Source organism: Monodelphis domestica, chromosome 1 (assembly GCF_027887165.1).
Source record: "Monodelphis domestica isolate mMonDom1 chromosome 1, mMonDom1.pri, whole genome shotgun sequence".
Lineage (NCBI taxonomy): Eukaryota > Metazoa > Chordata > Mammalia > Didelphimorphia > Didelphidae > Monodelphis > Monodelphis domestica.
The window spans coordinates 477,009,916-477,034,764 of NC_077227.1; the positions used below are offsets into that span (position 1 = coordinate 477,009,916).

The following is a 24,849-nucleotide window of genomic DNA, read 5'->3' on the forward strand; positions in this document are numbered from 1 at the left end:
TCTCTCTGTCTCTCTCTCTCTCTCTCTCTCTCTCTCTCTCTCTCTCTCTCTCTCTCTCTCAAAATTTAACCCCTTACCTTCCGTCTTAGAGTCAATACTGTGTATTGGCTCCAAGGCAGAAGAGTGGTAAGGGTAGGCAATGGGGGTCAAGTGACTTGCCCAGGGTCACACAGCTAGGAAGTGGCTGAGGCCGGATTTGAACATAGGACCTCCCGTCTCTAGGCCTGGCTCTCAATCCACTGAGCCACCCAGCTGTCCGTCCTGGTCCCTAACTCTTAAATGACATCAGGGATGGTCTCCCCAAAGGACAGATAATCAACTCTCATTAGATTGGGGAAGGAAACATCTGTGTTCACTCCCATACCAATTTCAGGAACGGAGAGGGCCACAGTCATGGCAACACAGACAAAGAAGGCGGGCAGCAGGATCTGTGAGAAGAGGGCCTTGGTATTCCGACGGGCACAGTGGAAACGTTTGACCAAGAGCCCGTGAAACTGGCGCAGCTTCAGCCACCAGCCTTCCAGTTTGGAACTGCCCTGGCCAACCTTGGACAAGGTCTCAGCCTCCACCTCTGCAGAAAGAAACACACACGAGGACCACTCAGGTTCTGCTCCCCTCTCTTCTCTTCCCTCCCCTCCCACCTCCAGGCTAGGGCCAGAGGCCGGAGGGTAAGACCTCTTGGCATTATCAAGGATCTGGAATCGATCCGTTCCCAGCCTACTACTGACTGACCCACTCATGGGGCTTCCTGTCTGAGCTATGATTAGAAGAGGACCGATGGTGGCTGGGGTAGAGAGAACATCTTTCCCCATTGGGAGATAAATATAGGGGGTCAGAAGAAGGGAAAAAGTCTGAGGGGACCTGGTGTGTGGTAGCTAGAGGAGTGTTTGGGAGGTTAGAAACAGGCCTGGGAAAAGCAACTGCTGGACTACAGGGGTGGAGGGGATATGACTGAGGAGAGACTCTAAATGAACACTCTAATGCAAATACCAACAACACGGAAATGGGTTCGAATCAGGAACACACGTGATACCCAGTGAAATCGCGCCTCAGCTATGGGAGAGGTGGGGGGTGGGAGGAGGAGGAAAAGAAAATGATCTTTGTCTCCAATGAATAATGTTTGGAAATGACCAAATAAAATAATGTTTAAAAAAAAAAAAGAAATTTTGAGTGTCAGTTAAACGAATAAAATAAACAAATGAAATGGAAAAAAAAAAGAAAAAGAAACAGGGCCTGAAAAAGTCTGGGGAGATTTTAAAAAGGAAGCTAGTGAGTTGGAGGAGTGGGTGAATGGAAGGACTACGGGGAGGCAGGAATCAAAGAAGCCCGAGTTGGGGTTCGAGTGAGTTGGAAGATGTATCTGTGGGTGTTGGAGAGAAGGCCTTTAGAGGTCTGAAGAGGGATTGGTGGATGCATCGGAAGTTTGAAGATGTAGTTGGGGTAAATTAAAGAGAAATTATTTTTTAAATTAGTAATTAACTAATTAGTAAATTAGAGAAATGGGAGAATAGAGGGAGGTATAGGTCAGTGGGGTCTAGAGAAAGGGACTAGATAGGGCTTAGAACAACTTGAGAGTTTGGCTGGCGAGACAGCAGGGTGACTATCTATACCTTCTGAAAGCGTCAGGCAGATCAGAGGAAGCCCTTCAGGAGCCTCACAAAATCCTCCCCAACCTCCTATTCCCTCTAGGATGGCCAGATCTGTTTAAGAATAGCCACAGCTGCCCTGCGGATGCCCACCTTGCAGGCTAACGTTGTCAGGATCCTGGAGGTTGTCAAAGAGAGGGGAGTAGTCACCATAAACTTCAACATAGGCACCTTCTTCATCCCCCCGGACCGAGCCAGCCGAGGAAGAGGAACGGAGGGATGCCTGGGACTGGGTCAGCCGAGAGCAGCCCATCAGGTTGCTGTGCTCTGCCTGGGGTGAGGTGGCTGCCTCCCTGTCCTTCTGCACCTCGGCCTTAGGAAGGGCATCCTTCTTAGACTCCTTTATATCTGGTGGGGATAAGGAGAGATTCTCACCGTTTCTGCAGGGAGAAGATACCTCCCTCACCCCCTTCCCCAATCCCTACAGTCCAAGGATGCAGCAACTGCCCTCAGAAGTAGCCCCTGGGGCAAGGCCTTCGGTGCCCACCCAGTGTCCAGGCCTTTCATCCCTTCTCCAGGGCAGCTGTAAGTCACGCCTATGTGACTTTTGGCCTTACTTTTCTGAGGCTCAGGTCCAATCTCACCCATGCCTTTTTTCTCGGAGAATTCCCTCTACCTCCTCTCCACTGGTAGCTAGACTCTGCTCTTCTCCTATTGGACCATAAGTAACTTGTGGGCAGGGTCTGTCTTGCCTGCTTGTATTTGCATTCCTAGCACTTGGTGCTCTGTTTGACAGGAAGTACTGAACAAATGCTTTATCTATCTGGGTCAGGATGGGGGGGGAGGGGGGAGATAACTGGAAAGAAAGGGGTAGACCTGGTGACTTCTCAAGCCCCAAGAGGCTCTCTGCCAATGAGGGCAAGAAGGCTGGGCAGGGCCCATAGATGAAGGCACCTTCCCATGAACCTCCATGTCCCACGGGGGCCTAGGGAGAGAGCAATCTCCAGGCTCCCCGAGGTCAAAGACTATATACTCTGTGTGCTCATGTCTCCCCTTCCCTACTAGACTGGAAGGCCTGGGAGGGCAAGAATAGCATCTTTTATTTTTTAACCCTTATCTTCTGTCTTGGAATCAATACTGTAAATTGGTTCCAAGGCAGAAGAGTGGTAAGGGCTAGGCAATAGGGGTTAAGTGACTTGCCCAGGGTCACACAGCTGGGAAGTGTCTGAGGCCAGATTTGAACCCAGGACCTCCCATCTCTAGGCCTGGCTCTCCATCTACTGAGTCACCCATCTGCCCCCAAAATAGTGTCTTTGCGGAATACCTTCCCCCAGTGCTGAGCCATCATGCCCTGTGTATTTTATCACACTCCCTCCTATTCTATTATATAAACATTAAGTTTATATAATAAAGTGCCATCCTTTCCACAGATGGTACTTAGTAAGAAAACTGAATGAGCTTGGAAGAGGAAGGTTTATTCAAGCTCCCCACTTCCACCAACTTCTAACACACACACACACACACACACACACAGGCACACTCAACAGCGCCATCACCTTTCCCTTTGGATCAGACGGTGCCCCCAAATCCTGCTCACCTGCCTCACTGTTCTCCAGGGACTGGTCCTCCTCTGATACCTTGAGAAAAACTTCTTCCAATGTAGTGTCCATGAGCCCAAAACTGGTGAGCTGTAGCTCCTCCAAGCTTAATTCGAGGTGCTGCACAGGCACAGAGAGTCATGGAGGTGCAGAAGGACCCAGCCCCACAAGCGACCCCCGCCTCCCTCTCAGGCGGGCGTGCAGCTGCTGCCGGAATTCCTAAAGGACATTCCCCACTACCCCTTCGGGAGGGTCACTGGGCAGTCGTACCCATTCAACAGGACCTCTAGGCAGCCCCACAAGCAATCCCTAGTCCCCTCTCTGCAGGCCCGCAATGGTTCCCCACTCCTCTCTCCCCAGGGCGCGGGGCATCTTCCCAATGATGCGCCTTCGGTTATCCCCCAGACAGGTCTGTGAGGAGGGATGCAGTAGCTCCTGGCTGCACATCACCCCCGGCTACCCAACCCTCCCACCTGAAAGAGCCGTTCGAAGCCTCCCTTCTTGGCAGCTTCGCTGGGCAGGATGTAGGAGAGTTCGGTGTTGGTGTCCGAGATGAGCAGACAGGACGCCACATACTTCTTTATGAACTGAGAAACCCGAGGTTCAGAGCAGGGGCTGAGCGCAGAGGAAGCTGGAGAACTGGGGGTCTGGCCAGACTCTGGAGAAGGCAGAGGAGAGGCCGGGGTTGCTCAGGGTAAGCGGAACCAGACACCTCTCTCTTTAGCAATAGCTGGGGACTGGGGAGAAACGAGTAGCCAAATGAGAGGAGTATGTCAATGGCACTCGGAAAAGGAAGGAGGCCGACAGAAATGACTGGGGTGTCCCAAAGCACATACAGAGCACATTCTGGGGAATAGGAACCGGGGTGGGCCTAGAGGAACGGAGACCCTGATGGGGCTCGAGGGCACAGACCAGACACGCTGCCGGGCTCTGCCTGCCGCTTGACTAGGGTGAGACGATAGCCATCTCCGTAGGTGCTCTTCAGGAAGAGTGAGGACCCACAGCACTTGAGCTTGCCATGGGAGATGATAGCAATACGGTCACCCAGTAGGTCCGCTTCATCCATGTGGTGGGTGGACAAAAGGATGGTTCGTCCTATGGAGTCACAGGTGAGATTAGGGAGGCCCTTCGGAGCCCCAAAGAGAAGCGCTGGGCTGACCCAGAAACCAGTGTAGCACTTGGTACATAGTAGGTACTTTCTAAGTGCTTCATGATTGACTGACCTCTCTCTGGCCTGCATCCCCAGAGAATCTAGCAAAAATCCTCAGCCCCAACCTCCTGGACTCCCTCCTTCCCCTCGCTCACCAGGCTTGTATTTGAGGATAAGATCCCAGATGGCTCGTCGGGCATAGGGATCCACACCGGCAGTGGGCTCATCCAGGATGATAGCACGGGAACCTCCCACGAAGGCAATGGCCACGGACAACTTCCGCTTCATCCCGCCAGACAACGTCTGCACCAACGAATGACGTTTGTTGGACAGCTCTAGGTCTTCAATCATCCTGGGTCGGGAGAGGCCAGGGAAGGGATTGGTAAATCGAGTCAGCAAGCATTTATGAAACGTCTAAGTGTAGGGGAGAGAAGGGAAGGTAAAAGTAGTCCTTGCTCTCAAGAAGCTTATAGCCTAATGGGAAGAGTGTAAAGACAGCCAACCAGTCATGGGAGCAGAGCCATTCTTGCATAATCATTACCCAATAGCAAGGATGCTCAGTGGACAGAGGGCTGAGGCTAGAGTCAGAAAGACTTAACTTCTGTTTGCTTCAGTTTCCTAATCTATAAAATGGGAAAAATAATAGCACCGACTTCCCAAGGTTATTTTGAGGCTCAAATGAAATAGCACAGTGTCTTACACACAGTTAAGTGCTACATAAATGCTAGCTATTGTTATTAGCTAGCATTATAACCAAGAAAATTAGGTATAAATTATGTCCCAGCCCACTGCAGAGAGGTCTGAATGACCTTACAGATCTTGATTCCCATTTTTCTGAAGATTTTCTACATGACTGTGCACCATAAAACTGAGTTATGACATCCATAGTCACTTGTCTTTAATAATTTTCATCTCAATTTTTGCTATTTTTGTCTGTCCTTCCTTGTGGTAGCTCTTGCTAAGTTTCTGAAATGTTTTAAGAATTACAAAACACTGTCCTCACAACAAGCCTGCGAACAAGGGAGTGCAAGGTATTGTCCCCATTTCACAGATAAATCCAGGTGATCTTGAATCTTCAAAGACTATTTTTCTACTGCAGTAGAATTCCAGTTCTGGCAGGTTGTATCATGCTTGGGGAGGTCAGTCCCAGCAAGAGATGAAAGCTATTTTTAGAGGACCAGAATAGCTAAGTACAGAGGGAAGAACTCTTTATCAATAGGTTGGCTGTATGGTGATGAATTCTTTGGCTCTAGCAATCCAGGAAACAAAGAAAAACAAAGAAAAATGCCCCCCTTCTGCTTCTGATGAAATACAGGCAAAGTCATAGAAAACTGGGCAGAGATTGCCAAGAATCACCAAGATTTTACTCTGCCTATAAACATTTAGTTGGTTCTCTATACGTGAGATCTTTGTCCAGTGGTAAATGGCTGGACATACTACAGGAAAATAGGAATCTCGTCAGTCTTGACATTTTCACTAGAAACTAAGGATTCTTAACTGGGTTCATATACTTGAATTTGGATGAGGGGAAGAGTTACATCTTTGAATCAATATAATTGGTGTCCTTTATTATTCTACGGATTGTATTTTATGCATTTAAAAACATTATTCTGAGAAGGGGTCCATGGACTTCGCCAGACTGTCAAGCCAGTGGCTCCATGACATAAAAAAGGTGAAGAAATACTACTCTAAATGAAACCAGAAGGTAAAAGGAAGTTATGGTTAAACAGAAGGATAAGCTCAGAAGTTGTGCTCAGAGACAAATAAAGCAGGGTTCAGCCCACATGAGATTCCCCAACTGAAAAAAGTTGCTAGAAAACAAGGAGAGTGATTTCAGGAAAACATGGCAAGATCTATATAAACCAATGCAAAGTGAAGTGAGATCATGATTAAAAAACACTGCCCACCTCCAGAGAGAGGGAGAGAGAGAGACAGAGAGAGAAAGAGAGAGAGACAGAGAGAGACAGAGAGAGAAAGAGAGAGAGGGAGAGAGGGAGAGAGAGGAAAGAGGGGGGAGAGAGAGGGGGGGAAGGAGAGAGGGAGAGAGACACAGAGAGAGAGACAGAGACAGAGAGAGAGGAAAGAAGGGGGAGAGAGAAAGGGAAGGAGAGAGAGAGAGACAGAGAGACAGAGAGAGAGGGGTGGAGGGAGGGAAGAAGGGAGGGAGGGGGAGAGAGAGAGAGAGAGAGAGAGAGAGAGAGAGAGAGAGAGAGAGAGAGAGAGAGAGAGAGAGAGAAAGGGGGAGGGAGGGAGGGAGGGGAGGGAGGGAGAGAGAGAGAGAAAGAGAGAGAGGCGGAGGGAGGGGGAGACAGACAGACAGACAGACAGAGTGCTGATAAACTCTGGGTACAAACTGAAGTATAATTTTCTCACTTTGTTTTTTGCTTTTTTAAAAAAAATATGGCTAATATAGAAATAGGGTTTGCACAATTTCACATGTATAATTGAGATCATATTGCTTGCCTTCTCTGTGGGAGGGAGAGAGAGAATTTGAAACTCAACATTAAAAAAAAAAGAATGTTACAAATAAATAAGAATTTTGGGGGGGAGAACAAGATGTTAGAATATCTTTTTCTATTATCAACCACGGCACAAAACAGAGATGGAAGCTTGCCAAAGGTGTTTGTTATTGTGGCAGAGGATGTCTAACATGCATCGTTCAAAACCAAGAGGGATTTCCTCCCAAAGGCAAAGGCGAAGGCGTTCTGGGGCTCCTATTCAGAGAAGACAATGTGCTGATGGTACTCAGCCCCCAGATCATTGCAGAGCCTCTGATGTGAAGTCTATAATCCCTCAAAAGGGTTATTGAAAGTATCCACAAAGAAAAAAACAAGTAGACAAAGAATGTCTACTTTGTGCAGACTTTGATAATTGGTTAGATAGACATGGCTCAGAGTTGCAATGGCCAATCAGTAGAGAATCTTGGACAGACACTGTAGATAAATAAGGAGCTGGCTCCAAATCTGAACAGCAGGAGGTCTGCCTTTGGGGAATTACATGGTGCTTTTAATGACCCCAAGATTCCCCCTAAAATAAGAGATAAGGTCTAGAATTGTGATTTAATTGATGTAAAGATTTCCCAGAAGAGGGAATTCCTACCAACACAAGTCAGCACCTTCTCCACAACTTATGGTCTGAGAGAGGTCAAATGACTTGTCCAATGTCACAAAGTCAGGATGAATCAGAAGCAGAATTTGAATCTGAGACTTCCTGGCTCTAAAGCTGACTCTTGAATCACTACACTATAGTGCCTCTCATACTTTTACTATTGATATTCTTCCAGGAAAGCTATATAGTTTCAAGTCATAGAATAACAGCTTCTTAAGAATTGAAATTGTGAGTTATCCAAAAGGTAATGGAAAGAATTATGGTGAAAGAGAGCAGGATGTAACAGAATAAAAAAGTATGATAAGAAAATTTGGCCATACCACACTCTTTGTGGTGGCAAAAAATTGGAAAATGAGGCGATGCTCTCCGATTGGGGAATGGCTGAACAAATGGTGGTATCTGTTGGTGATGGAATACTATTGTGCTCAAAGGGATAACGAAGTGGAGGAATTCCATGGGAACTGGACAACCTCTAGGAAGTGATGCAGAGTGAGAGGAGCAGAACCAGGAGAACATTGTACACAGAGAGGAATACACTGTGGCACAACTGAATGTAAGGGACTTCTCTACTAGCAGCAATGCAATCATCCAGGACAATTCAGAGGAACTTATGAGAAAGAACACTATCCATACTGAGGAAGAACTGTGGGAGCAGAAAAACAGAAGAAAAACAACTGCTTGATCACATGGTTTCATGGGGATATAATTGGGGATGTAGACTCTAAACGATCACCTTGGTGCAAATATCAATAATATGGAAATAGGTCTTGATCAATGACATGTAAAAACCCACTGGAATTGCTCATTGGCTATGGGAGGGGATTGGGGGAGGGAAGGGAAAGAACATGAATCTTGTAACCATGGAAAAATATTCTAAATTAATTAATTAAATAAAAAATTTCAAATACAAAAAAAGAAAGAAAGAAAATACAGCCATATAACAAGAAGAAGGGAATAGTCAGTGGATATATTTTGTAGGCTTCCTTGGTATCCATGCCATGTCCTGAAGGCTCCTGGCAGGTTGGGTGGACCTCTCCAAGGAGGATTTATGGGCAGACACGACAAGGGGAAGAATGAGTTGAGATCAGCTCCATTAGAGCGAGTTACACACATTACAAACATCACAGAACCATATTAGTATTATTTATAGATTAGGTCATGGAGGCTCAGAGGAGTCTCATTTGTGACTCAAAGGCAGGTAGCTAAAGAACCTCAGATTTAGGTCTCAAACCAAGTTCTTCTGACCCCAGAACCAACTACCTTTCCACAATATGCCTCTATTGTGTTTTCTCTCCTAAACTCACCCCCCTGCTCTGGCCTTTTCCACCCCACCTCCCTGACCCCCCAGAACCAGCTCCTACTTGTCCATCTCCTTCTGGATCTCCTCCTTGGCCATGCTCTTGAGTTGTGAATAGAACCACAAATGTTCCTCCACGGTAAGTTTGTCAAATAGTACATTGTGCTGAGGGCACATGCCCAGATTCTTGCGGATTTCATCCATCTCTGTTCGGATATCATGGCCATAAATAGTGGCCGAACCAGATGTGGGGGGGAAGAGGCCGGTCAAGATGGACCTGGGGTGGGAGAGGAGAGAGAGTGCAGGGGAAGGAAGAATAAGGGGCTACCAGCGGCAGGTCCAAGGCCCTCCCCTCCGGCCAGAGCCAGCACCAGCATCCTCCAGACAACAATGGATACTCACATGGTGGTGGTCTTGCCGGCTCCATTGTGGCCCAAGAAAGAGACCACCTGGTTTTCATAGAGGTTGAGACTCAGTTTGTTCAAGGCCATTTTCTTGTCGTTCTTGTAGACCTTGGTGAGCTTGTCCACACACACGACCAGAGGCAGGTGACTGGGTTCCTCTTCTATGCCTCGGGTTTCCTCTGCATCCAGAAGCCCAGAGGTTAGGGGGCCAGGCTGGAGGTATGGCCAGGGGGACCCCAGGACCTTCGCTCTTCTCCCTGCTACCTGGGGCAGGCCCTCTCTCATCCCCCACCCCCCATGCCCACTGCCACTCACTCTTCCCCATTTGTCTTCGCTATAGTATACACACGTGCCAGACTCACCTAGCCGCCGGCTTTCCATGGCACAGGCCTGGTCTTCCTCCATGACACTGAGGCGAGGAGGTCTTGCCCAAGGCCAGCTCCACTCCCAGGCCTCTGCCCGCCCACTCCCCAACCAGTAAGACTTCTGGAGTGGGAAGTACCAGGGCCGAGGAAGCCCATACATGCCTGAGCGGAGAACGGAAAGATTCTAAGAGCCAGAGCTCAGGAGGCCCCAGAAACCACACCAACCCCCTCATTTTTTGCAGGGGCAGAACGAGAAACAAGGGTAGGGTCACATAGGTAGAAAATAGTAGAGTTAGAATTTGAACCCAAAGATTGGATCAGGAGGTAAATATGAGATAGCAGAGAGAATGCTACCCAGTCATGAGGATCTGGGTTCAAATTCTAATTCATGTGCATAATAACTAGGCAAGTAAGTCATTTAAATTCTTCAGCTTTTCCTCATCTGCAAAATGATAAAATAGAGGTGGGGAGGGAGCTGGGGAGCTCAGTGGATTGAGAGTCAGGAGGTCCTGGGTTCAAATCTGGCCTCAGATACTTCCTAGCTGTGTGACCCTGGGCAAGTCACTTAACCCCCATTGCCTAGCCCTTACCACTCTTCTGCCTTGGAACCAATACACAGTATTGATTCTGAGATAGAAGGTAAGGGTTTAAAAAAAAAAAGGATAATAATCACATCTACTTCACAGGGTTGTGGGAATCAGGTATGTGTTTTGTAAAACCTTAAGTTTTTATATAAACTATTGTTATTGTGACTCTTAACAATAATCTCATTTTCTGCTTTTTCAATAGGAGTTTGGATAAAAAGGGTCCCAAGACAAGGCACTATCTTGTTATTATCCTTGTGGACTCAGAGTGTCCCAAAACTCTTAGTGCAGTGGCAACTTATGAACGTTTCCACTATACTAAGACTGTTGGGACACATCCTGTGAAATGCTCTGAAGACTATTGCAAAGAGAAATAAAATAACTGCTTTTTGTAATTGAATAAAATAAAATAAAATAAAAAAAAATTTTATTTTTAAATTTATTTCTTTAGACTATTTTTCCATGGTTACATGATTCATTTTCTTTCCCTCTCCTCTTCCCTCTCCCCAACTCAGAACTGACAAGCAGTTCCACTGGGTTATACATGAATCATTATTCAAAACCTATTTCCATGTTATTAATATTTGTAATAGCAAATTAAATTTATTTAAAAAATTGAATAAAAAATAAAACAAACTGAAAAAACCGCTCCAGGATCCATGAGGAAAAGGGGTACAACAAATATCTCAGGTTTGATTTTTTTTCTGTTCTGAAGGTCGGAATATCACATATTTGGCATGGTGTGTCAATTGTTATTATTGCTGTTATAATTGCTATCATCCCATTGCTTTCCTCTTTTTGCAGGAACTCAGATAAAGTCCTATCCTGCCAATATTATTTCATTTCTTAAGTCTGGGGAATTGTTTATTGTACAGGTGGATTAATGAGTGAGTGTTGGTACTGCCTCAGGCAGGTGGCAATGCCAGCGTGGGCCTTCATGCCCCAGGTTTAATGAGCCCAGATCTCAGCCTCTCCCCTGGCTTCTGGGGACTCTGCCTCCTCCTCCTCCTCCTCCTCCTCCATGAGCCTTCATCAACAAATCTGGCTGGATTCCAGCATCTTCCCTCCCCAGGGACACACAGTTAGCAGGCCTGGGGAATGCGAGCTGAGCTAGTGAAATACTTCCTTCTGACTGGATAAGGGAGCATTGGGGAAGTGTTCTAGAACTGCTAAGCTTGGAAATATCAAGAAATATTGACTGTTGACTATGGGAAAGGATGCTATTGTTAGAAAGTTTCTAAAGGGTGCAAGGAGGCTTATTCTGGCAGTACTGAAGGCCTGTCCCTACAGACAGGCCCTACTGGAGGAAACCTTAGTTTCCCAATTAATTTCACCACAAAACTCTTAAGGCTTGAAATATATTAACTAGACCTACAAAAATTGGTAAGAGGAGTCCTTAGGAAAAAATACAGTCTTAGGGAAAGAAATCAAGTCTATTCTCCCACTAAAAAATTTCCACATTTTTGACACACATGAAATTTCATATTTTTAATATTTTATAGGCAAAAACATTAGCAGCATTGACATTTTCTCATGGAAACCCAGTTCATATGAAGAAATGAAGAAAAGAACTTGGCCTGTGCTGATGGGCCAATAAACCCCTCAGGTCTGGGGAAAGTTCCTAGACTTGGCCTCTCTCCTAATCCTGCCTGATCCCTCATTTAATAGATAACATTTACAAAGTGCTTTGATCTTCCTACAGGATTTTGATTTATTTATTTGATCCTCACAACAATCCAGTAAGATAACTTGTTATTATTCCCATTTTACAGATGAAGAAATTGAAGCTAAGAGACTTGCCCAGTGACACAGCACCTGAGGCAAGATTTAAAGTTTGTTCTTCCTGATTCCATGCCTAATTCTCTCTTCACTATCCCATGAAGCTATCTAGGATCAGGAGCCACATTATTTAACTCTCCTGACTGGCTAGCTCCTCCTTCCTCTCTGGGATCAGAAAGAAGGGGGGCAGCTCTTCCTAGGCCACACTTTTCTGAGGCGTCCAAGTGTTCCCAAGGCCCTACCCTCTGAGTCAATGATTTCTGACCTAACTGGGACTAGAGGGTTTTAGGTATGACCTGGAGGCCCTGCCCTTGGCCTTTGATTAAAAAGAAACTTATCAATAAAGAGATAATTGACTACACAAAGGACCTTTTAGGGATTATCTAGTTCAATTCCTTCATTTTTGCAGACCCTGGTGGTAAGAGGCAAAGAGGATTTGAACCCATGTTCTTTCCATGAATTACATCTCCTGAATACATCTCCTCCTCTCTTCTCATCACCTCTCTCGGGACTATTTCAATAGCTTTCTACAGGGTCTCCCAGACTCAAAGATATCCCTTCCCTCTCTTTCGCACAATTACCAAAGTAATTTTCCTTTAGCACTGGTGTGTCTTGTTAATCCTTCGCTCAATAAACTTCAATGGCTCCCTATTGCCTCATATGCTTCTCAGTTTTACGTTTAAAGCTTTTGCAACCTGGCTCCAACCTACATATCCAGGTTTTATATACCAATCCCCTATACAAACTGTATGGACAGGCCACACTGACCTGCATATGGTTCTCTTATGTGGCATTACTCCTTCAGGCTCTATTAGCCTCCAACCTCGAAAATTTTTGTATTTATTTTATGCATACTTCTATCTGCACATGTCTTTCTTGATAGACTAGACATTCCTTGTGGTCCAGGACCGGTTCATTTTTGCCTTTGTATCCACTTAGCTATGTCTGGTTCATAGTAGTTTCTCAGTATGATTAACTGATTGAATGATGAAGCAGTGCTCACTTTTAGGGAATTTATCAGGGAATTTAAAATCTTCCCAGATCATCAGATTTAGAACCAGAAATTGAAGAAGTTAAATGGATTTTCCAGCTGGTAAGCAAAAGAGCCAATATCCAAAGCCAAGGCCTCCAGCTTTATTCTAGGACACAGGTACAACTATGGGTAAGAATCCTTCAGAAGAAATGGAGTAGTTCTCATAGTCATAAAAGGGTGAGGAAAGCAATACTGGAATATAATCTTTTTTTTTTAAACCTTTACCTTCCATTTTAGAATCAATACTGGATATTGGTTCTAAGGTAGAAGAGTGGTAAGGGCTAGGCAATGGGGGTTAAGTGACTTCCCCAGGGTCACACAACTAGGACATGCCTGGGGTCACATTTGAACCCAGGACCTCCATCTCTGGGCCTGGCTCCCAATTCACAGAGCCACCTAGTTGCCCCCTCAATGAGTATTTTCTGAGCACCTCTTTTTTCCCTCCCCCAATCCTAATCCCATACAAAACAAATCAGAGGATACTATAAAGTGTTAAATTTGGAATGGGGAAGTCTTGAATTCGAATCTTTCTTCAGACACTTACTACCTGCATGACCTCTGGGCAAATCATTTGACTTCCCTTTTAGCCTCAGTCAACTCAACAATAAAATGGGGATAATAATAGCATCTGCCCCACCAGACAGTAAAGAAAAGCCAATGATATGTAAAGTATTTTGTAAACCTTAAATTTTAATTTAAATTAAATTCAAATGTTAGCTATTATGATTATAATCATCACATAGACTCAATGGTGCTCAGAAGGGCTGGAGAGATAAATTGATAAGACACACCTTCTTGTGTATTTAGGGAAATGGTGAAGCAGATGCTGGATGAGTTGGGAGTAGATAGTATGCACAAGTAATCAGGGAAGGTTTCACCAAAGAGATGGAAGCTAGACCAGGAAGGCCATAATAGGCATTCAATAAATGTCAACAAACATCAATGAATATACATTGTTTTACTGACTTAAAACACTAGAGTAGGAGTAAGAAATCCGGAACAGGCTGAAGCAGAGGAAGAGGGTATTAGTAGGGAATGAGGAAGAGATAAGGTTGGACAAAACAGGGTGGAATTGGATAACAGAAGACCTTGAATGCAGAGATTTCAGCTGACTTTCCTTTGTCCCTTTCAAAGGGCAATCAGACACTCTAAGGGCTATGAATATTTTGATATATATGGGGTCTGTCATTCTGTCTTTGTCCTCCTTGAAATACAGGTCTAGCACAGGATATTGGGTCCAAAGGTTTAAAGCCTTTAGTGTCTTTTCCTCAATTCCAAATTATTTTCCTGAAAGGCTGGACCATTTCATAGCCCCACCAACAATGTGAACCTGTGTTTCCACAGGTTGTATCTTCTAATTCAGTGGTTCTCAACCTTTCTAATGCTGTGACCCCAAAATACAGTTGCAGTGACCCCAAACCAAAAAATTATTTTGGTGGCTACGTCAAAACTGTAATTTTGCTGCAGTTACGATTCGGAATGTAAATACCTGATATGCATTATGTATTCTCATTGCTACAAATTGAGAGGTTGAGAACTGCTGTTCTAATTGATAGTTGAGGAACTATCAACTATTTTGTATTTTAACATCTCTGACAATCTGCCAGATATAAGGTGAAACCACTTAGTTGTTTTAGTTTGTATTTCTCCATTATTAATGTTTGGGATAACATTTCAAATGGTTGTCAACAGTTTTTAAATCTTTTAGATACTTTTGATGTCTTATTTAGTGGGGAATGGCTCTTGGTCTTATATATTGGTGTTTTGCTTACATGAAATTTCAATAGTATAGGGAACTCTTTAATTTTTTTTTAAACCTTTACCTTTTGTCTTAGAATCAATACTATGAATTGGTTCTGATGCAGAGAGTGGTAAGGGCTAGGCAGCACAAGTTAAGTGATTTGCCCAGGGTCACACAGCTAGGAAGTGTCTGAGGTCGTATTTGAACCCAAGACCTTCCATCAATGTAGGGAACTCTTGACAAGGCAGATCAGTATTAACTCTATGTTTTGTAAAACTGGCAACTCTCACATTTGTGTTAATTCCCCATCTATGTCAGATATCAAGCCTCCAACAAAGACATCTGAAACAAAGACTTTCCTCCCAATTGACAGATTCCCCGGTCTACAGGTCTACAGATTTTGTTCCTCATAATCGAAGTTATCTATTCTGTCTTTTATAATCATCTCTACCCCTTTTTAGGTTAAGAAGTCTCCCCTTAGCTACAACTAGGCAAAATATAATTCTGCAAAACTGTAATGGCCAATTTTGACCCTATAGAAGAAATAAGAAAAGGGTTCTCAACTTCCTTTCTTGTCAGAGACCATATTTGGGGACAACTTGACCTGAAACAACATAAGGATCTTTGGGAAACTAAACAAACAAGTTACCTCCTGAAAACAGGCGTCGCTAAGACCAACGGCCACAAACCATAACAATAACCATTCTTCATGTTCCCTCCTGGTACAAACAGTCTTTAATCACCACCACCCCCCTTTTACCTCAAGCATATGTATTCTTGCCTTGCACCTGCAATAAACGGAGCCTTGACACTATCAGACTGACTCTGTCTCTCTATTGCGTGCTTGGTCTCCCCTCTCTCCCCCTATGGTCTTTTTAGGTGGCTGCTTCCCGGACCCCACAGTTGCAATCCGGCAGGCACGGATACTTTCTTTGATAAGATGAGCTACTATGGGTACAAAATGTTGTCAATACCTTCACATTTGATTGGTGTGTTCTTCCATTTTGCCTAACTGGTTTTTATCCTTTGTTACATTTGTTTTATTACTAGAGGTGACCAGGTAACATCATGGATAGAGTCCTGAAGACCCGACTTCAAATCCAGCCTCAGACACACTTAATAGCTATGTGAACACAGACAAGTAGCTAAAAAAAAATAGCATCTCCCTCTCCCAGGGTTGTTGTGAGGATCAAATGAGGAAATATTTGTAAAATGCCTGGCATGTAGAGGCACTTAATAAATGCCTACTCCCCTCCTTTCTCTTTATAAGCAAAGCTTCACAGAATGCACTGGGGATCAGGGAATAGAGTAGGGTAGAATTCGGAAATGACTCTGATATTAAGATCATGATTACATATTAAAATATTATAGATTATATGTTAAGATAAAGATGTAGATCTTACATGTCTAATATGATAAAAACAAAATAATAACATTTTTTATTAAACCCTTACCTTCCATCTTAGAATCAATACTGTGTATTGGTTCCAAGGCAGAAGAGTGGTAAGGGTTAGGTAAGGGGGCTAAGTGACTCACCCAAGGCCACAAATGTCTGAGGCCAGATTTGAACCCAGGACCTCCCATCTCTGGGCCTGACTCTAAATCCACTGAGCTACCTAGCTGCCCCCCCAAATAGTTTTTTTTGTTTTTAATTTTAACCCTTACCTTCCATCTTAGAACCACTACTGGTTCCAAGGCAGAAGAGTGGTAAGGGCTAGGCAATGGGGGTTAAGTGACTTGCCCAGGGTCACACAGCTAGGAAGTGTCTGAGGCCAGATTTGAACCCTGGACCTCCCATCTCTAGGCCTGGCTCTCAATCCATTGAGCCACCCAGCTGCCCCCAACCATAACTTTTAAAATAACTATTAATGACCTTCAGTACTAGGCTCTCAGCGTTGGATGGGACTTTAAAGGTCCCTCACTTTGTTTAACTCCCAGGTGATGCAATATCAATGATAAATGGTCCTCCGGTCTTAGCTTAAAGCCTTCCTGTCTCCTCAGAGAAGTCCCAGGAGCCAGGGATGGGGAGAAAGAAACACCCCATTATCCCCACCTCTCCCCAGTCCCACTATATCCCTACCTGGGTGCACAGCCTCAATGTACCACGTGAGCACACCGTACACGACAGCATCCGCAATCAACATCATCATAGACAGAAGCAGATTGAAATCATCGCCTTCCACAGGTGACTGGCTGAAAGTGTGCCACTGGATGCCCACACCGGCCACTTCATAAAGGGCAAAGTACTTGGAACCCAAGCCAAAGGCTGTGGTTGACATGAGGGACTGGGGAGACACGAGAGGAGAATCAGAGGAAGGAGCCACTCTGGTGCCCCACTGGGACCCCCTCGGGGTCTTGCCCAGTCACCCCCCACCAGGCGGGCACTCACCGCGATACACTTCTCGAAGGCCGTGATCTTGTCATGCGCCACCTCCTCCCTGATGGCCACATACATGTAGGGCACATAGCTTAGGAAGTAGATGATACCACCACAGGCTGAGGCCAGCTTGGCTTTGGAGTAGAGCACAGATACCAGGAAGCTGGTGCCAAGGAATGGAGGAGGGAACAGCAGGGAGAACCCAGATACCAAGTCAATACCAACTCTGCCATAAGACCCCCTCAGCAGATACCCTGGCTACTGAACCCCCTTCCATCCCTTAGGCTCAGATTTCTCAGCTCATCAGCTACCCCAGCTCTATCAGGAATCTCCTAGAGTTTTCTAAGAGGCTCTCCATGCTTAGGGAGTAGTAGCTTTTTTCCCTCTGGGCACCATGGCATAGTAATAAATAAAGAACTAATCTCAGAATCAAGACGATCTGGGCTCAGATCCTACCTCTGACACATAATGGCTGTGAGCCCCACAAAAAGGTTTTTAATTTCTCAGTGTTCCAGGAAACTCTCTAAGATAGTGAGTTACAGAAAATGTGCCAATGTGAATGGGTTCAGTGAGCTTCCCCACGGGGAGCTCCCTGTATCAGGGTTCTTAAACTTTTTCATCTTGGGACCCTTTCATATCTTTAGAAATTATTGAGGACAGCTAACTGGCTCAGTGGATATCAAATCTGGCCTCAGACACTTCCCAGCTGTGTGACCTTGGGCAAGTCACTTAACCCCCATTGCTTAGCCCTTACCAATACATGGTATTGATTCCAAGATGGAAGGTAAGAGTTTAAAAAAAAAATGCAGAGGATGCTAAAGTTTTTGTTTATGTGGGTTATATCTACTAATATTTGCCCTATTGAGTACAACTGAAACATTTTTTAACATTTGCTTACTAATTCATTTTAAGATAAGACTATCATGATAACATAAATAACATTTTTATGAAATATAACTATTTTACAAAACACAAAAAATGAGTGAGACGTGTCATTGTTTAACTTTTTTTTGCAAATATCTGGCTTAATAGAAGACTGCTGGCTTCTGATAGCTGTTGCTATATTCAGTCTGTTGCCATATGCTGTCATGGTTAAAGTATGTGAAGAAGAAAATCTGGGCTCCAATAGATCAGTAATTGGAAAAGGGAGGTGTATTTATAGGCAAATAATGGCTTGGTATTGTTACGAAAATAATTTTAAACTCCAGGATCCCCTGAAAGAGAATGGAGTCCCTAACGGTGCCCCAGGGGTCTGAAAACCACACTGTGAGAAGCACTGGAGTCTACCAGTGAAATCCCAAATGCAGCCTTGGTCTCCCCGGTCTGGGCTAGCCAGACTGTCATTCCTCTGGTCTCCCCAGGCCCCTTATTTCCCATCCCTTACTCACTCACCAGAACATGATGGTGGCCACAGCATAGATGGCCAGGAAAAGCCAAATGATGAGCACATGGCTGTGCATGAGCACTTTGCCATATTTGAGGATGGCTGTGAGGGCCGTCACAGAGATGGAGAGCTGTACAAAGCCCGTGATGAACCAGGCTACCCAGTGTACCGCATTGTTCAACCCCATGGTCTTCATCACCTAGAAACAGGGACCAGACTGGCAGGGTCAGGGGCGTGAAGGAGCCAGTGGGAGAGGCTGGGAAGTGGGAGCCCCACTGATGGGGTCAGGGGGTGGCTGATTGGAGGGGGTGGGTCAGGAGGCAAAGGACCAGGGAGCCAGTGCCAGGCAGGCAAGGTCTAGGAGCCCGAGAAAGCAAGGGATGCGAGATGGGCAATACGCCACAGGCATGTAGGTCTGGGACTGTGCTGTGGAACAGGATCAGGACCACCCTCCACACACACACCTCTTTGAGACGATGCTCCTTCTCAGCCACTATATGCTGAATCATCATAGCCACAGAGTAGACCCAGGAGATCACCATGCAAAGTGGCATCATGTGCTCAATCACAAACAGGAAGCTGGGGGAAAGACGATGGGAGGGGAATTCATGTGGTCTTATCCATCTCCTCTAACCTAGTCCAGGGTTCCCACAACAAACTCCCCCAGTGCTTTTGTGACTGTGGGACATCAACGATACAACACACTCTTCTGCTCACACTGTTCCATGCCAGGAACACCCTTCCCTCTTTGCTTGTTCAGCCATCCTTTAAAGCACTGGTATCAAACTCATCTAGAAAGAGAGCCACTAAACCATACATGAGGATCCCTGCAGGTCATGTATTGACTTAGAAAATGACTATTATCTTGGTTTTATTATATTTTTATTTATTTTGTTAAATACTTCCCAATTACATTTTAATCAAGTTCTGGCATCACTAGGGGCATTATGGGCCTTCTATATTTTAATACTTCTACTTTAAAGCCCTCCCCAAATAGCACCTCTGCTCTAAAGTCCTCCCTAATAACTACCAGTTAGTAACAATCTGCCCTCTTTATTGGCAAATCTTTAATGCACTGAAAAAAAAATCCCACACCTTTACCTTATGTCAGTGTCAATTCTAAGACAAGAATGATAAGGGCTAGACAACTGGGGTCAAGAGACTTGCCCAGGATCAGATACTTAGGAAGTATCTGAGGTCATATTTGAACTCAGACCTTCCTAACTCCAGGCTTGGTGCTCCAACCATTGTGCTACCTAGCTGTCCCCAGCACTAAGATTTGCAATGCATTTAATATATATTAACTCATTGGGTCCTCACAATCAATCTGTGAGAAAGGTATTATGATTATCCCTATTTTGCAGATGAAAAAACTGAGGCAGGCAGATGTTAAGTGACTTATCCAGAGTGACATGGCTAATAAATATCTGAGGCAAGATTTGAACTCAGGTCTTTCTGAGTTGAAGTCTTGAGTTCTACCCACAGTAAAATGGAAAGAATCTTGAGTATATAGTCAGAGGACCTAGATTCATATCCTACTTCTGAAAATTACTATTTGTGTGACTATAGCCATGCCTCTGGGCCTCAGTTTTCTCATTTGTAAAATGGGGTGAAAGTATAACTAGACAACTGCAAAAGTCTCCTCCAGCTTTAAATTTTATGATCCTATAAGTTCCAAGGACATTCTAATGAGCATCAGAAACCACTTACTGTGATTCTACTACAATTAGTATTCTAATTATCTGCTGTTTTCATCATCCTTTCCCCTTTTTTATTGGCAGTAAAAAAACTTTCAAAGGATTGTGTTTACTTTAGGGGAAAGAGGTAAAGCAGGAATATCACAGACTTTTCCACAGCAGACCAGGGAAGGAGAAGTAACCCTGGTTCCCTGGAAGCTATGAGTGGCTACAGTTAGAAGGGGGCAGAAGGATGATGCTGGAGACCCAGGAGAAAAAGAAAATCTAGGAGTTGGGAAAGCAACCCAGGCCTGAGAGATGTTAAATGGATTTACGTCAGCAAAAGGCATCTAATCATTCCCCTCTTCCCTACCCTATTCCCCCCAAATTCCTGATGATGGAGTTAGTAGGGAGTGGGACAGTTCCCCTTACTTACTCATCCCTTGTGTAGCATGGGTATGGGAACATCTGCACGTAATTTCCTGGCTCTACCACATCATGACCAACGAAAGTGTTGATTATTGCTCGTTCCATCATGTCTAGAGGGTGGGATGGGAATGGACAAGATCAGGGTTCATGGGAGACCCTCCATGACTCAAGGATCTCCTTGCTAAGAAGTCCAAGTTAGGAGGTTTAAGAGCTTGAGGAAGCAAAGGATCAGGGGTTTGGATTGTGTTTTCTTTATCCAGGAGTGTCTCTCCATCCCCACCCACTACCTTGTTTTCCCAGAGAAGGGTCTCACCCTGAATCCAGACAAAACCATAGAGGAAATAGAAGCGTCCCCCAGTGTTGGGGCCAGGCCTCCAGTAGGCCCGACGGATCTCATTGGTCTTTTCAGTGAAGCTGGAATTCTGTCGGATCTTATAGAGCACATGGGGTGGAAGGGACCCATCCTTGCGGGTTTGGAAGATCACACCTGTGAAGGGAGTGGAAGGGAGGGTGAGGGAAGATGGGCTGCCATCTTAGAATGGGTGGGGTCTAAGAACAAAAAGACCATGTGGAATAAAGAAGGGAGAAATTACCATCTTAGAATGGGTCAATCAGAGAAGAAAAGTGCCAGTCTCATAAAGATTAGGAAGGATGGTGGAAAGCAGAAAGGAAGGGAAAGAAGATTGTGAAGAAAGAGGAAAGAAACAGGACAGAAGCACTACCACCAATATCAGACAGGAAAAACAGAGCTCAAGGTCAGGAGGAGGAGAATGGAAAGGGGAGCAGAGAATTTTAGAGGGCCCAAGATTCAAGGGACCCGAATAGAGGGAGCACTGGCAGACTCAAAGTTTAGGAGGGACGGACTAGACTCACTGGCAAATACAGTGACATTGTCCTGGTAGGCCTGGTTAAGGGTGTAGTTGACAATGCTCTCCTCATCTGGGAAGCCTTTGAAGATATCCACGCTCACCTGTGAGGCAAGAGGCAATGTCAGAGGGAAGATCCTGAGCCCCATCACAGAAAGAGAACACCCAATACCCAGAAGCTCTGGTGGCCCCCTCAGCCCACAGAAGCACTAATCTCATACTTGAGCTAGAGATTAATGAAAATAATAGCTAACTTGAAGGTATGTAAAGCCCTTTATATATGTTATCTCATTTGATTCTCACAAAATCCTTTGAGGTAAGTGCCATTGTTCTTCTTCTCATTTTACAGATGTTGAAGTTGAGGTTTAGAGAGGGCTAGTAGTGTCTGAGTCTGGATTTGAACTCTGGTCTTCTTGATTCCAGATCCAACCCTCTATCCAGTGTGCCTGTACTGTCAGAGCCAAAGACCTTCTCCTGGCACCAGCTCCCTTCTGCCCCACCCATCAAACTCAGATTAGGAGATCTGCATTCCTGGGTTCTTCACCAAAGGATTAAGAATGATAACTCAGACCTTTCTTTCCCCTGACCTTGGACATGAACTGGATCCAGCCACAGGCAGCATTATCGATGGTGTCCAGCTGCTGAAGAAGCACTGAGGCATTAGGCAAGGAGAAGTTGTGATCTCGAAAGGCAGGGGGTAACAACCCCTCAGACAGGTTCAGAGCCTCTGGGTGCTGTTGTAGGTCAGTCACATACTAGAGGAAAGAGAGTTGGGAAGAGTGTGGCTTTAGGAAGAATTCTACTAGGGGAATATGAGGGTTTAGAGCTACAATTCTGAGAGGGTCTAAGAAGGAAGGAAAATCCTGTAGGAAAAGTGGATGTCTGGAGAAAATATGACATGCATTGTAAAAATTATCCAACCCAATCTCTTCATTTCACTGTAGCCCAAAGGGATTCTTGCCCAAGGCCAAGGGACTTGGCCAAAGTCACATGGTAAGCTAAGGGCAGAGTGAAGATTTAAAAGCAGGCCCTCCAATTCCAAAGCCAGGCCCATTCTAATACCCCATGATGGCACTTCCATTCAAATCCAAGCTCTGGGTACTCAGAATTTGGGTTAAGCTTAGTCTCAGGAGTCCTGACCTTGGTAAAGGGGCAGAATGCCCTCTGGTGGAAGTGCCTGGAAATGGGCAGGAGATTTTAGGGAAGCCCAGGCAAGCTAGGGTAATGAGGGCTGTGGTGCCCCAGAGTCTGTCCCCTGCTGCCCTTTCCCCACACCTGCTGCAGCCAATGGAGATGCTGCTGAAGGCGGCCCTCCTCCAAGAAGCGTCGGATCTCAGATGAGATGTTGAGCCAGACCTGGGCATAATGGGTCACATTTCCCACAAAAGCAAAGGTCTCATTTGCCTAGGGGAAAGAACCAGGAGAGAGGAAGTAGAAAGTCATGGAAGGTTGTCCTAGCCTGGGAGAAGAAGGAGGTAGTAGACAGTGATAGGGGTGTTGAATGGTGATGGAGGTCCATGATGCCCAACAGTGGGGAGAGGGAGACATATTCTTGGCCACATGATGTTAGGGCCCATAGGCCAGGCTCCCTCATCCTCTATATCCCATCTACATTCTACAGTATCCCAACCCATACATTTGTGCTTCCAATCCATTCCCCCACACCTTCAGAATAACTCTGTCAGCTTCTGTCCCTGCAGGTGCATACAGGATCTTGGGGTTGCTGGTCATGAGATGCACCAAGAGCCCCAAGTTCCGCTGTTCTTTGCTTGTAAAGCCCAGGGAGCTCATGTTGCCTTGTTTCAGTGCTTCAGGCTCAATGGTCCTGAGGGAGACAAAGAGAGACAAACTGTCTCCTAGCATAGCTTCCCCAGCTCCCTTCCAGCTTCCATGAGACCCAAGAACTCTGTCCCAGTCCCCTTTCTGAAGGGCCTCCCTCTCCCTTGTTCTAGTTCCAATGCCACTGCTCCAGCTCTACAGGACCCACCTCTCACCCCTGCTTCTTGCCCAAGCCCTACTGCCATCCTAGAGGCTCAGAATGTTAGCCCTGAAAAGGTCCTCTCTGAACAGATTAGGAAAACAAGACCCTGGGCGGCCAAGAGGCTGGCCTGGGATCACATGAGGCAGTAAGCTGCAGGACGGGGCTTCCAAGCCAGGTTTCCTGGCTCCTGCTTCAGTTCTCTTGGCTTTACTCCACATCGCCCTGTTGGCTGTTCCCATTAACAGCGGGCCCCACCCCGGCCCCGGATCCCCTCTCCTGGCCCCCATACCGGTTATTCCCACAGAGGATGGGCTGCAAACCGGCCCAGAGCTGCACAAAGGCAGAGCACTTTCCATGCAGACCATCCCCTCCCAGCTCGCCCTCGCCTTCCCCATCCTCCGCTGTGGTGTTGCCATTGCTGTTGCTTGTGGTGTTGGTGGCCCAGCCGGTGCCGTTGGCAGTCTGTGGTGGGGCCCGGCTAGCACAGGCACCCTGGGGGAGTAGGCGAGCCAGGGCAGACAGAACATCAACATCCCGAAGCACCTTCTCCACGCCTAGCAGGTCACCAAGCAGCACCTGTAGCCTGGACCTCCTCTGAGTGGTTGGGCCATTCACTGCCTCCAGGTGGAGCTGTTATGGTGGGGGTGAGGGTGAGGGGTGGGGTTGGAAGGGATGGGGGTAATATAGGAAGAAAAAGGAAGAGTGCCACAGAGGTGTGATTAGGGTTTTGATGTTAAATGATCGCTCTACTGCAAATATGAATAATATGGAAATAAGTTTTGAACAATGATACATGTATAACACAGTGGAACTAGTTGTCGGCTTCTGTAGAGGGGGAGGAGAGAGCTGAGGAGGGGGGATTGATAAATTATGTAGGAAAAATATTCCAAAGAAAAATTAAAAAAGAAAAAAGGAAGGAAAGACTTGGGACCACACATCAGCCTCTCCTGCACTGTGAAGAAGAAATCTCTCTAAATCACTTCCTTCATAGCAATCTTGCTCCCCTTTGGGCCCCAATCCCATTTCAAACCCAGGGCTCCAGGCCAGGGATGTGTTGCTGGTAAATGTTTAATAACTAAGCTCTCTGAAAAAAAAATCCAGATAAAAATGTTACCAGGAAATACTTTACATTTTGTCTGCATTAGTAACATTTTCCTCCATCACTTCCTTTAGTCTAGACAATCAACAAAACAATAAACCAAGAAACCCTGATTTGTAGCATTCCTGACTTCCATGGTATAGATGTGTTCATACTGAAAATTTGACAACTTCCTGTACTCCTGTGCTCCAGGTCCAGCCTCAGCTGCAGTCAGAATCCCTAGCTCTCTCCCAGTCTAGCTCTAGTCTACCTCCAACAAAGCCCCTAAGACCAGCCTGGCCCTAACCCCAACCTGTGGGCCCACACTAGATTCCCTAAACATCCTGTCCTTATCTCCTGCCCCCATACAGCATGAACTTGCAAGCAATGTGTCAAACAGAGCAGGGACATGA

At 45.6% G+C, this 24,849-nt stretch overlaps 1 protein-coding gene across 1 annotated transcript in view; it reads right to left on the minus strand.

The window, feature by feature from the left end:
* The window catches only part of ABCA2 (ATP binding cassette subfamily A member 2), a 76,346-nt gene that overhangs the window by 15,760 nt on the left and 35,737 nt on the right, over window positions 1–24,849 (minus strand). Inside the window, exons 9-28 of the mRNA XM_001366907.3 lie at window positions 23,648–23,988; window positions 23,043–23,202; window positions 22,653–22,781; window positions 21,965–22,132; window positions 21,385–21,481; window positions 20,825–20,998; window positions 20,519–20,621; window positions 18,871–18,985; window positions 18,415–18,605; window positions 17,035–17,185; window positions 16,726–16,930; window positions 9,506–9,670; window positions 9,142–9,322; window positions 8,804–9,016; window positions 4,490–4,686; window positions 4,097–4,279; window positions 3,658–3,842; window positions 3,184–3,304; window positions 1,740–1,994; window positions 365–571 (exon numbers count right to left, since the gene is read on the minus strand). Coding sequence (XP_001366944.3) covers window positions 365–571; window positions 1,740–1,994; window positions 3,184–3,304; window positions 3,658–3,842; window positions 4,097–4,279; window positions 4,490–4,686; window positions 8,804–9,016; window positions 9,142–9,322; window positions 9,506–9,670; window positions 16,726–16,930; window positions 17,035–17,185; window positions 18,415–18,605; window positions 18,871–18,985; window positions 20,519–20,621; window positions 20,825–20,998; window positions 21,385–21,481; window positions 21,965–22,132; window positions 22,653–22,781; window positions 23,043–23,202; window positions 23,648–23,988 — 3,541 coding nt within the window. The remainder of the gene's footprint in view (window positions 1–364; window positions 572–1,739; window positions 1,995–3,183; window positions 3,305–3,657; window positions 3,843–4,096; window positions 4,280–4,489; window positions 4,687–8,803; window positions 9,017–9,141; window positions 9,323–9,505; window positions 9,671–16,725; window positions 16,931–17,034; window positions 17,186–18,414; window positions 18,606–18,870; window positions 18,986–20,518; window positions 20,622–20,824; window positions 20,999–21,384; window positions 21,482–21,964; window positions 22,133–22,652; window positions 22,782–23,042; window positions 23,203–23,647; window positions 23,989–24,849) is intronic.